Source organism: Coffea eugenioides, chromosome 3 (genome assembly GCF_003713205.1).
Source record: "Coffea eugenioides isolate CCC68of chromosome 3, Ceug_1.0, whole genome shotgun sequence".
Lineage (NCBI taxonomy): Eukaryota > Viridiplantae > Streptophyta > Magnoliopsida > Gentianales > Rubiaceae > Coffea > Coffea eugenioides.
This window is the reverse complement of record NC_040037.1, coordinates 38,394,230-38,405,850: the sequence shown is the minus strand read 5'-3', so window position 1 is coordinate 38,405,850 and position 11,621 is coordinate 38,394,230. Positions and strand designations below refer to the sequence as shown.

Below are 11,621 nucleotides of genomic sequence, written 5' to 3'. Positions count from 1 at the left end.
CACGGAGGAACCGATGTTGCTGCGGAGATTCGACCCCGGGACATGAGGACCCGAGGAAGAGGCGCCAACCACCAGCCCATTCACGTGGGGGCTAGAGTATCATTCATTCATTAATAGTATTATAGTGGACGTGTGTGATCAAAGTTTACAAATCCAAATTTTACAAATATATCTTACATTCAACTACCGTGATAGTGTAAACTAGGGCTGCAAACGACTCGAACTCGATCAATATCGAACTCGAGTCGAGTTCGAGCTGGTTCGAGTCGAAATCGAGCTCGAACTCGAGCTCAAAATATTAAACTCGTTAACTCGTGAGCCGGGTATATATATATATATATATATTTTAAGTATATATTTTTTTTTATTTTTTTAATTTTAATAGTAAAATTACATATATATCCTTAATATTTTATTATTTATTAAGAAAAAAAATATTATTTTATTTATTTTTAAAAAAATAAAATAATTATTTTTTATTTTTTTCCAGCTCGAGCTCGAGCTTGAAATTATCAGCTCATCAAGCTCGAGCTCGAGCTCGAGTTCGAGTTCAATGAAATTATGTCGAGACTCGGTTCGATTAGGCCAAAACTCGACTCGACTCGACTCGTTTGCAGCCCTAGTGTAAACACTGTTAGTATATATAAGATTTATTCATACATAAAACAGTTTCTGATATATTGTTAAGAACTTTAAGATACAAAATTTGGCAATGGCTGTGGTCAATATTGGAGTATTATGAATGAAAATTGAAAACTCGTGATATACAAAAGAAAATGATTAATCTTGTATTATGTTGATTGTGTGTATATGTTAGCGATTCTGAACATATATCAGATATTTTTTGAAAAAAAAAATTACATGCTAAGTAACATACAACTGAAACAATAGAAATAAACTAAAATATGATTCACATTCCTACAACTAAAAGATGGTTCACTTTATTGAATTTATTTATGGATATAGAACTAATAAACTAAAAGATGACTCAATTCATTGAATTTAATTTAGGAATTTTTATATTCATATCAATTGCAATTTAGATGATATGTCCTGATTTTCAATCATTTTTTTTATAAATGGACTCTAATTTCAGTTTCAATTTCAATTCTTACAAACGCATTTGCATTTGTATAGACATTACAGTGTCAATGTACAGGATTAATTCAAGGCAAAAATAATAAATAAAAAACCAAAAAAGGAGTTTTGTAGCGAGTGTACTTAGGCCGGTGCAGCATTCTTGTTTTTGTTCAGACTAATAAAAATCAGAACAGCAAAAGTCTATCTCCGTCCTCATCGTTCCCATTCTCACTCACGCTCTCTACTTCCCACTCCGCTTGGATTATCTACCAAATTTCTCTCGCAGGTATATGAATAAATGGATTCCACAAAAAAAAAAAAAATGGTGTCTGTTTTCTTTATCTTTTTTCCGTGATCCCATCTCCTTTATCAGCAGATTGTATTGTTCATTCAGATTAATTGCTACTACTTTGTGTTTGCTTCTAGTCCGTACTCGTGCCTGTGAATTTGGGAACTTGTTCCATGTCGATTCAGTTCATTCATCTCTCTCCCTGTTTTCTGTCATAAATGCTGCTGCTGCTGCTAGTATTGCATTCTTGGTGCAGATCGGATCTGATCGAAATTTTTGGTTTATTTTTTTTTTAAAAAAAGTTTATGTCTTTCTGGGTTTTCTTTTGGATTGCTCGTTCACTCATTGCTGAAAGCCAGATCATTCTTCAGTGTCTGATATGTTCTCCCTGTTTTTATTCTCTATTTCTTTTTTATGGCTTCTTTTTTCTTTTGGTTGTTGTTAAATGTTTTCTTTCATTTCTGCTTCTTTATGCTCTTTTTGTTGTGAATATTATTAGTACCATCTGCCAAAGACCGTAGCTTTAACGCCCATCGTTTGCTCATTGCTTTTTCTTGCTCTGTTGCTTTGTCTCCGGAGGATTTCCTTTTCCATTTGCGTCTGTCTTAGTTAAGACACTACCACTGTAATTTGCAAAATGAGTGTTAATCAGGTTTATTACTCTGATCTTGGGGGTTGGGATGAAATTCTGCTTCAGCTTCTCCTCTATAGCCTATACTGCCACCCCTTAACTATTACTCATTCATTCTTTTTCAAGGGTTAGCATGGTAGTTGCTCGTCTCTTTTTATTCATGCTGCTGGAATTTTCTCTTACAAACTTTTACCAAATGTAATTTTTACCTTAACCTATTATTGATTTTTTTTTGGTTTACTTCTTTTGCGACTCAATATGGAGACAAAACTTGAGTGAGTGCTAGCTAAAGTAGTCTCATCGAAACTGGTTGCTCATAATATCCTTTTCTTCCCGTACTTGTATAGCTTCAGCTACTTTGTTTTTTTCAAGTTGCCTAGAGTAGTTCCTGTATATTGTATTAATTTGTTCAAACTTTAGAGCTTGGATTATCAATTTATACTGTAAGTTGCTTTCTTTTTTTTTTTTTTGTGCTTACTTTTGTGCTTTATCATTCTTCTTTACTATTCTTCTATCAAGGCATGGCATCTTCTGATAACCCAGAGATAGTTGAGAGGGCCATCAAGGAGAAAGAGGAAAAAGAAGACAAAAAAGATGAACAAAAGGGCGGATTTCTTGAGAAAGTGAAGGATTTCATTCAGGATATTGGAGAGAAGATTGAAGAAACCATTGGATTTGGGAAACCCACTGCAGATGTCACAGGAATTCACATCCCTTCCATCAATCTTGAAAAAGCAGATATTGTTGTTGACGTGCTTGTTAAAAACCCAAATCCCATTCCAATCCCTCTTGTTGATATCAATTACTTGGTTGAGAGTGAAGGGAGGAAATTAGTATCTGGGCTGATCCCAGATGCTGGAACTCTCCATGCACATGGTTCCGAGACTGTCAAGATACCACTTACTTTGATATATGATGACATTAAAAGCACCTATGACGATATCAAGCCGGGCAGTATTATTCCTTATAGGATCAAGGTTGATCTCATAGTGGATGTGCCTGTTCTTGGCAGGCTAACTTTGCCACTTGAGAAGACTGGAGAGATTCCCATACCATATAAGCCTGATGTTGATCTTGAGAAAATTCGTTTTCAGAGATTTTCTTTTGAAGAAACTGTTGCTCTACTGCATCTGAAGATTGAGAACAAAAATGATTTTGAGTTGGGGCTCAATACACTTGACTATGAGGTTTGGCTGTCTGATGTGAGCATTGGGGCTGCAGAACTCCAAAAATCAGCTAAAATTGATAAAAATGGGATGAGCTATGTTGATATTCCCATTACCTTCAGGCCAAAGGACTTTGGATCTGCTGTTTGGGACATGATTAGAGGAAAAGGCACTGGCTACACCATCAAAGGACACATAAATGTGGATACGCCTTTTGGAGCTATGAAGTTACCCATCAGCAAAGAGGGTGGTACCACTCGCTTCAAGAAGAACAAGGAAGATGGAGGCGACGATGACGATGATGAGGTTTGTGGGTTCTTAGTGTTTGTTTGTCTTTTGGTGTGTCTTTTTCTTCCTTCCAATGTTGTTCAGGCTTTTTCATCTTTTAACTTCATTTCTGTGATGATACAGTAATGTATTTTTCATCTTTTAATCAGTCTGAGTTATACCATGGGAATTGACCTGCAAACTCTGTATTTGCATAATGTTGAAAATATTGAGTTTGTTTGGATAAGAATTTATTTGGATGATTTATTTGATCCAGTTACTGTAGTACTTTTTGTGATGTGATGTATGTGAGATAAAAAGGTGATTGGGAATTGTGTGTATGATGCAAGCAAAACAAAATCTGAAATAAATCTTGCAAATTTTGTGTGTCCAAACAAATTCATTGACTTGACCAAATTATTGCTGGTGATAGATTCAGAAAGTATTTAGTGCATATATTGAACAAAATGTGGGGTATTTATGTAAATATATGTTGTCATCGATATTGGGTACTACCCAAGTTTCATTTTTGAGATAGGCTAACTAGAATGCTGGAATTGATGGTTAGTGCTAATTTAGAAGAGCTAGCTAGTTAGATGCTAATTGAAGATGTAAGTTCTCAAGTACATCTCTATTGCAACCCTTGAGATGCATAGCTCTCACGTGTTCTAGTGAGCATTCAATGATTAGGCTTTGGTTTTTGGAACCACATGTTTTGAGTTCATACAGATTTTCCTCCTCTTAGCAACCCACTAATGAAGTCCTCTGAACTTTCACAATTAGTACATTCGATAGTCTGAATTCCGAAAGATTGAATTCTTAGATGCTGAGTGGGATACATATTGATCTAATGCATAATTTCACGAACATGTCTTTAGGAACTGTGGTTAAGGTGAATTCTCAGTATGTTGGGAACATAAATGAATGACAATGAAACAAAGCTAACGCTTTTTATTTTTACAGTGATTTTATTCTACAACATGATATTAAACATATCCATGACTGTGTAGCTAATTGAGATCTTTCTGATAACCTTTGAATGAACAAGCATTCATCACTTTTTGTGCTTATAGCATACTGCTGCAGGGGACAGAAATGTGTTGCTTTTTTGCCAGAATCATTTGATTGCCCTTGAGTTATATATGTTGGTTTTGAACTTAACATATTATTGCCCCACCTAATATAGCTGGGGCAGTGAAATATCTTGTTGTTGGACTTTTTGCAAATGTTGGCTGAGGAAAGAAGTGCATTGGTTTCAGAAGTCCCTCCCCACTCCCACACCCCCCACCCACCCCCCCCCAAAAAAAAAAGGCGCCCCACCCCTTTCCCTTTAAGAGTTCCCAATGGTCCCTCGCATCGAAATATTGTTAACAAATGACCTGTAGTTTTCTAAGTCTTGTGACCATTTCCACCTATCATCTTACTATTTTCGTACTGTTTCCTGAGGAATAGACGGTAAGGGAAATCTTTTGACATTTCCTGTAAATTTCAGCTTCCTTTTCATCGTTTGGAGCAGAGAAACTACAAAATAAAACTTTATGTGAGAAGAATGAATCTGATCCCTTTTTGTCGGAGAATGATTCTGGTAGAAAAAATGGGAAGGAGCAAACAATTTGATCGATTTTTGTTTAACACTTTCCTAACCGTATTTCGTATCTCATATTTGTCTGTTGTCCTCCTTTCATATGGAAACCATCTTAACATCACTTATTAGTCTCTTGTTTGCTTCACTTTGGAGGCCTGAAGTTTAGATGTCTGCACGTGCTTATTATCATATTACTTTGAAACATTGAATGTGGCAGATTTAGGTGGTTATCAAGAATCATTCAGAGCTACAATTTCTTTTAATATCTAGCATGATCTGATATCAGTATTTTTAGAAATAATGAAAGAACTAAAAGTCTACTATATTCTGTAGGAGGTCTTGCACCGTGTAGGAATGTTATTAGATAAAATGAGCTCCAACCCCTGAAACTGTAGGCACTAGCTAATACAAACATTGAATCTGTGTTCAGCATCAGGTGCCATCATAGATAGATAAAGAGTCGATTTGTGTTTGTCCTGTTGCCTTACAAATCTGTCAACCTTGATATTGGCAACAAGGAAGGCAAACTAGAATGATTTCCCTGGCTTTCTGAGCTTCTTGGAGTACGTTTTTTTTTTCATTCTGTTGTTTGCATCAGATTGGATGTTGGATTAACATTTACATTTTTTGTTCTACAGGAGTGAAGACAATCTTGGTAGGGGAATATGGAAGCCAGAGCTGAATATGTGCTGTTGGTGAGGTAGTACTGCCTTAATAAATTAATTTAACTCGAGCTCTGTTGTGTACCTCAAATAATGCAGATTCTGTAATCTTGGAGGTGTGTTTTGAATCATTTTGTGGCTGTGGGTGACTTTGGTTGTCTGTACAAGTTCTCACTCGTTCCATGCGCAGGTAATATCTGAGTGTAGTGTCCTGGTTGACTGGATATATTTTCTTGATAGAGTACATAGTGAGGCTATGCAGCATCAGTATATTATGCTTGTTCTGTATATTACCAGAACAATTTTATACTTTTCTTTTTTTTTTGCTCTGGATGATGGAATCGCCCCCATTGAACTGTCTGCTTGAAGTTTTGGTACAGGGAAATATGTCACATCGTGTGAGAACTTTCCAGCTTTGGCTTAGAATTGCAAGTATGAGTTGCCTCGGTAGTTTTTAGTGATGGGACATTGAAGCTTTTGCCTGATAAAATTTTGACTCTGAATTACACAACATGAAGCCTGAGAAGCTTGCCTGATGCATAAGTTACTCAGCCAAGTTGACGCATTACATTACGAGTGTGTGACAGATTACAGTACAGGCTTTCCTCCAATTCAACGAATGTGGTATTTTTGAGTGGATAGGATGGGATAGAAGGTTGTAGGTGAATTGGATTTGGTTGATGATAGAGCAGAGGAATGGTCTGATACTTGTAATTACTTGTATGCATGTTTTTGGGGTCTAAAGTGGTGGATTTGCAAGTTGCACACGGCAGTGAGTGAGACGGAGGTGGTGGAAAAGGGAGGCAGACAGACATTCATGCATAATCATATATATATGCAAGTTCGACTTTGGCTTTCTATGTACGTAATATATATTTTGTCTTTCTTTGACTTTGGGTGTCTAACCCGAGTTGATGGATGGATGGACCAAGAAGAAGAAGAAGAAGAAGGATGATGATAACTAAAATCACACTAATAAAACGTTGCAAGTAGGCAAAGGAATCGGCGTACTGACGGACGCTCTTTGAAGTTGATTTTTCCAACTTAGAAAAGAGGCATAAACGAAAAAGGGGAATTTTTTTTTTTGTTCCTTTTCTTTTTGGGGAGGCCATTGTGTGTACGGCAGATTGAATTTATCTCTTGCTCTTGTCGTTGTTCAGGTTCTAATATAATATTGGAAATCCTCAGATAGAAGCTTGAGGGTAGGTATGGCCGTGTAGGTGGGTGGGTGGCCGGAGGTTGTGAGGACGGTGGGGCTTCTTCTACTTCTTGTTGTTGTCGTCGTTTTTTTCGTTTTTTTGTCGCAACGATAATATTTGTATAACTTATTCTAGTCTAATCTAAGGAGAGGGGAGCCGACAAGATTATTCGGTTGGAGGAAGCCTCAATTAAGTGGCAGTCACATTTGACGAGTCATTTGAGAGTAGTACTAAGAGAGCTGTAGTGTTTGGAGGGCCATTCTCATTTTCACTCCATCGGGGCTCTCGTCACTCTAGGAGGGACCCGACCCTTACTGCAAATTTTTGTTTCAAGACTTGTAATAATAATAATAATAATAATAATTGTAGTGACTCGACCCTTACGTGGCTTTGTTTGGATTGTATTTTTTTGAATTTTTTGTAGAAAAATTATTATAGTGATTTAATATATGTGAGGTAAAAGGGTGATTGAAAAATCTGTTCACGAAAAATATAACAATTTTCCAAACAACAAGTATAATCTTCTTATTTTGTTTGTGTTGCATGATGGGGAAACAAGTTGCAACCTACATTATCATCGCTAAGGATGCACCTGCAGGCAGGATCCCCCTTTATCTTAGATTGATGATCTTAGATTGATGATCAGCAAAGAAGAAGCAGGGTAAAAGTACTCATAAAGGATTTGAGTCATTTGGGTGGACTAGTCAAACCGTAAACCCAAAAAAAAAACTCCAAAAAAGAAAAAGAATTCACTTCTGCGACCTGATCTGAATCCCAGTCACTTATGACAACCAACGGAACGGAGCCAACAGTCACATTTTGAATTCGCTCAAAAGAAAGCAAATAAACGTGTAAAATCCATTTATTTATATTCTCCTTTTCTGCGAACCATCCATCAAAATTTTGCTGCTTTAATGGACTGCACATCAACACGTGACCAGGGTCTCTTTAATTTAATGAGCACGAAGACATGTAATTCAGGTGTTAATTTTAAAAAAAAAGAGTAAATTTAATTGGAGAAAGTATATAAATGCAGAGTAAAAAATTTAGGGAACTCATAAATAATTATCACAGTTTGTCCACTTTTGGTCCCTAATCTAAACTTTGCCTCTAATCGATTTCTGAACAATTAAAATTGCACAGTTTAAAGAATTACGACCATTTTAGACGTAGGTCTAGCAGGAACCGAAGGGCATTTTTATACAACCTCTCAATCAAAAAGCATAGGGAGCAAAATTTCAAGTTCGGTTTTTCAAAGATTTGTGGAGAAATCTTATGCAGAGGTTAAAGAAAAATGAAGGGTAGGGGGTCGGTTAGAAACAATACTTAGATCGGGGATTAAAATTAGACAACGGTGATAGTTTAGGAACTCTCGAATTTTTTTACTAACAAACATAAACATGAATGTGGCAGAGTAATAATTATTAGTATGTGTATTCTATGTTAGGTGTGATTTAAGTGCATTAACGAATTATTGCCATGGAGCACAGTTAATTAAAACCCTTAACACATAAAAAATGTGAGATGTGATTCTCAGATTAAAAACGCTAGGTGCATGAGAAATAATACCAACAAATGGGAAAGCGGGAAAGGAAGCAGTAGTTGCAAAGCAGCTACATGAGATGGTATTTGATTCCGTAATTATAATGGAGTGAGTCATGAGTGTTTTGGTCGGTGGGCAGAATTCCCTACTTGCACTGAAGGATATTTTCTGCATATATATATATATATGGACGGCGACAAACCCACATGTACCATTTGTTTTGCTTTCTTCGTCTTGTAATGGTGCATTAATCCTCTATTCCTCTGGTATATTAATCCACTTTCCTCAAATCTGCTTCTATTAGTAGTTCCAAAGATGATCATAGTGCCGCATAGAATTTGATAATATCCTGTTATTCGTGAAAGATTAAAGATACCATCACTTTTAACGAATTACACATGGAGAGAAAAAAAAAGAATCAAAGAATTTAGTACCTAATTATAATCATGCTAAAGCTCTATAATCACCTCACGTCATAGACGAAAAAGTTGCTTTTCTTAAAAAACACACACACCCACCCAATACACTGACAGTATATACACTATCATCGTTAGATGAATATCACATAAGTGAAATTTAGATTTGATATGTGGTATTCATCTAAGCATGACAGTGTATATATTGTCAGTGCATAGAAGATTAATCATATATATATATACATACACATACATACATCAGCTGCTTGCCTGCGACTCATTCATTAGTCATTATTATTTATGGTGGAAGCAGAAGAGGAATTGATGAGAAGATACAAAGCAAATTAGGAAACGGAGAGATGGTAGTGCATTATATCAGATGAGGATGGTGGTGCATTAAGCAGGAGGAGGAGGAGGAGGAGGTTCGATTCAATGAATTGCTGACCGGTTTTCCTAATTAGGTGCAGTTTGGTGTGCCTGTATATCTATCGTATACTATTAGGGTGCTTTTTGATTTCTTCCTCTGCCATTGTGTCGTGCTTCGTTGGGCTACTTGCTTTCTTTCTGCCTTTTTTTCCCTTCCCTTCTGATCCATTGACCATGCATCATATCATCAATTACCAAACTTCAAGACCCGTATATCTTTTTTCTTTGGTTTCTGTTTATTTTATTCCTTCCCAAAAAAATGAAATAGCTGTTGTGTAATGTTTTAAACAAAAAGATTTTAGCTTTAATTGCTGTTTAATTGGTTAACAAATGGCAGTAACATTTTTTTTCAACACAGAGAGTATTCCAACTTTTTGACAGACTAATCTCCCTGCACCTATGCATCTCGCCTCCAAAAACATACGAGCGATAGAGGGGTGATTCGAACACACGACCTCTAAACCTAATTAGATTACTCCGAGACTATCCAGTAATAGCCAACATATTTTGAAGACTGGCGGACGGACGCACGACTCAGTAGACTGACTCCGGAGAAAGATGATCGATCGGTTGTGGATTTGGTCAATAAATAAATACTTTAATGCAAAGGTGGCTGCCGGGACTACTTACGTACGCACGAGTACATTAACGTGGAAGGGAATCGACAATAGTGAATTTTAGTAAGTACTTAGTAATTGTTGTGAGACGGATGGGTAAATTCAATGGAAGGGCGGATGCATGCGGCCTGACTAACTCGATATGCAGGATTCGTTTGACCGATGACTTGAGATCATGCCAGTGCCACAGCCAGCCGTCCCCCAGCAAGACAAAATTTACTCACCATGTTCTCTCTTATTACTTATTACTACTAAATTTATTCGATTCGTGCCCATCCATTCAAATAAATTGAAATGATTGAAGTTTTTCTATTTTGAATCGTGTTGGGTCTAATTCATATTACTTTGGCCGGAATACAGGCTTTGTGATCAGCTGGACCTTTGATGACTACGAATTCATGAACGGTTTGAATCTCAAAATTGGATATTTTCTTTTCCTAATGATATAAGTAAGAAAATACAAATTGATACATCAATATTGAGTTAAAAATTCCTCTCCATTTCAATTATAACAACAATTATGAGTATCTGTGAAAAAACCTGCTAGTGGAGGCTGGCCTCCTAAGGATAAGACATAAGGCTAAAGAGAGAGCCGAATATATGGATATGGATATCTTAAAATTTTACATGTGGGTATAAATGGGCTATCCAATAATACTTATTTATTAAATAAGCATTATTAAATGGGTATTATTAGGTAACCCATCAAACCCAATTAACCCATTTAGAATTGTCTTCCCTCAAGCATCCTCTCTTCTCTCACTTTTTTTTTTTAGATTCTTCATTTTATCATAATGTTAACTACTTTTGCTTGATTATTATTATTATTATTATTATTATTTGTTGGTTTTATCTTATCATTTTATTTTCTCGTAGTTTGTTACCTTACTCATTTTTCAGTATTACCAATTTATGACAAGTTTTAACATCATCTTTTCCTACCTTTCCAAAATGAAATTTTAAATTTGCACACGAAAAAAGAATGCTTGGGGTTCAAAGTTGTTGGATTAAATTTTTATGTTAGCTTTCATAGTACTTAGTTCAAATTTTTATGTTCTTATTGTTTAATTATTAAATAGTATATAATTTTGCGACGTAGAGTACGAATGGAAAAAAATTGATAATTAGCTTTATTGAGCATTATAAGTAAATATTTAAAACTAATGATGGGTGCAAAAGGTGGTATAAATTGATAACTTATTTTGCAAAAATGAATTCAAATGAGTTTATAAAAATTTCAAATAAACGGGTTATAAATGGGTAATTGGGTTACCTAACTCATTTTTCGACTTATCTATTTATACCCATCTAATTAAATGAATATAAATATACTGACTCACTTATACCCATTACTCATTTTAACTAACCCAAACCCGCACATGTCACATATTTTGACACCTTTAGATATTACCATCAATTCAGTAGTATTTAGCATTTTGTGGACTATACTTGCTCCTAAGATTATACTACTCAGAATATTATAGTGTAGTACTAGTATTTACTACTAATACTCTAGAACTCTAGATTTGATTCCAAGAATCGATAATTAAGGGAGGGTCCGTCTTGTTGGAACTTGGGAGCGGGATCTCTCTCTCTCTCTCTATATATATTTATACATACATAGATACATATCTCTCTCCCAAGACGTAGTACTGTGTGTAGTGGGGGCGGGGGAGATGGAACGAGTGATGAGATGCCGAGTAACGTAGCAAGATGGGGAAAGAAAAGATTGCGCAACGG

At 35.9% G+C, this 11,621-nt stretch overlaps 1 protein-coding gene across 2 annotated transcripts; it reads left to right on the top strand.

The window, feature by feature from the left end:
- The first annotated feature begins 1,242 nt into the window (after positions 1-1,242).
- On the top strand, positions 1,243-5,992 carry LOC113764783 (desiccation-related protein At2g46140). Of its 2 annotated transcripts, XR_003467692.1 has the most exons (4): positions 1,243-1,366; positions 2,520-3,472; positions 5,657-5,718; positions 5,794-5,992. XR_003467692.1 is itself a non-coding variant. In XM_027308780.1 (3 exons), exons 2-3 carry the CDS (start codon positions 2,522-2,524, stop codon positions 5,660-5,662), a joined length of 957 nt encoding a protein of 318 aa, XP_027164581.1. In that variant the 5' UTR covers positions 1,243-1,366; positions 2,520-2,521; the 3' UTR covers positions 5,663-5,992. The 2 variants fall into 2 exon arrangements, 1 of the variants encoding a protein (XP_027164581.1); XM_027308780.1 differs by having other exon boundaries at positions 5,657-5,992.
- The last annotated feature ends 5,629 nt before the right edge of the window (positions 5,993-11,621 follow it).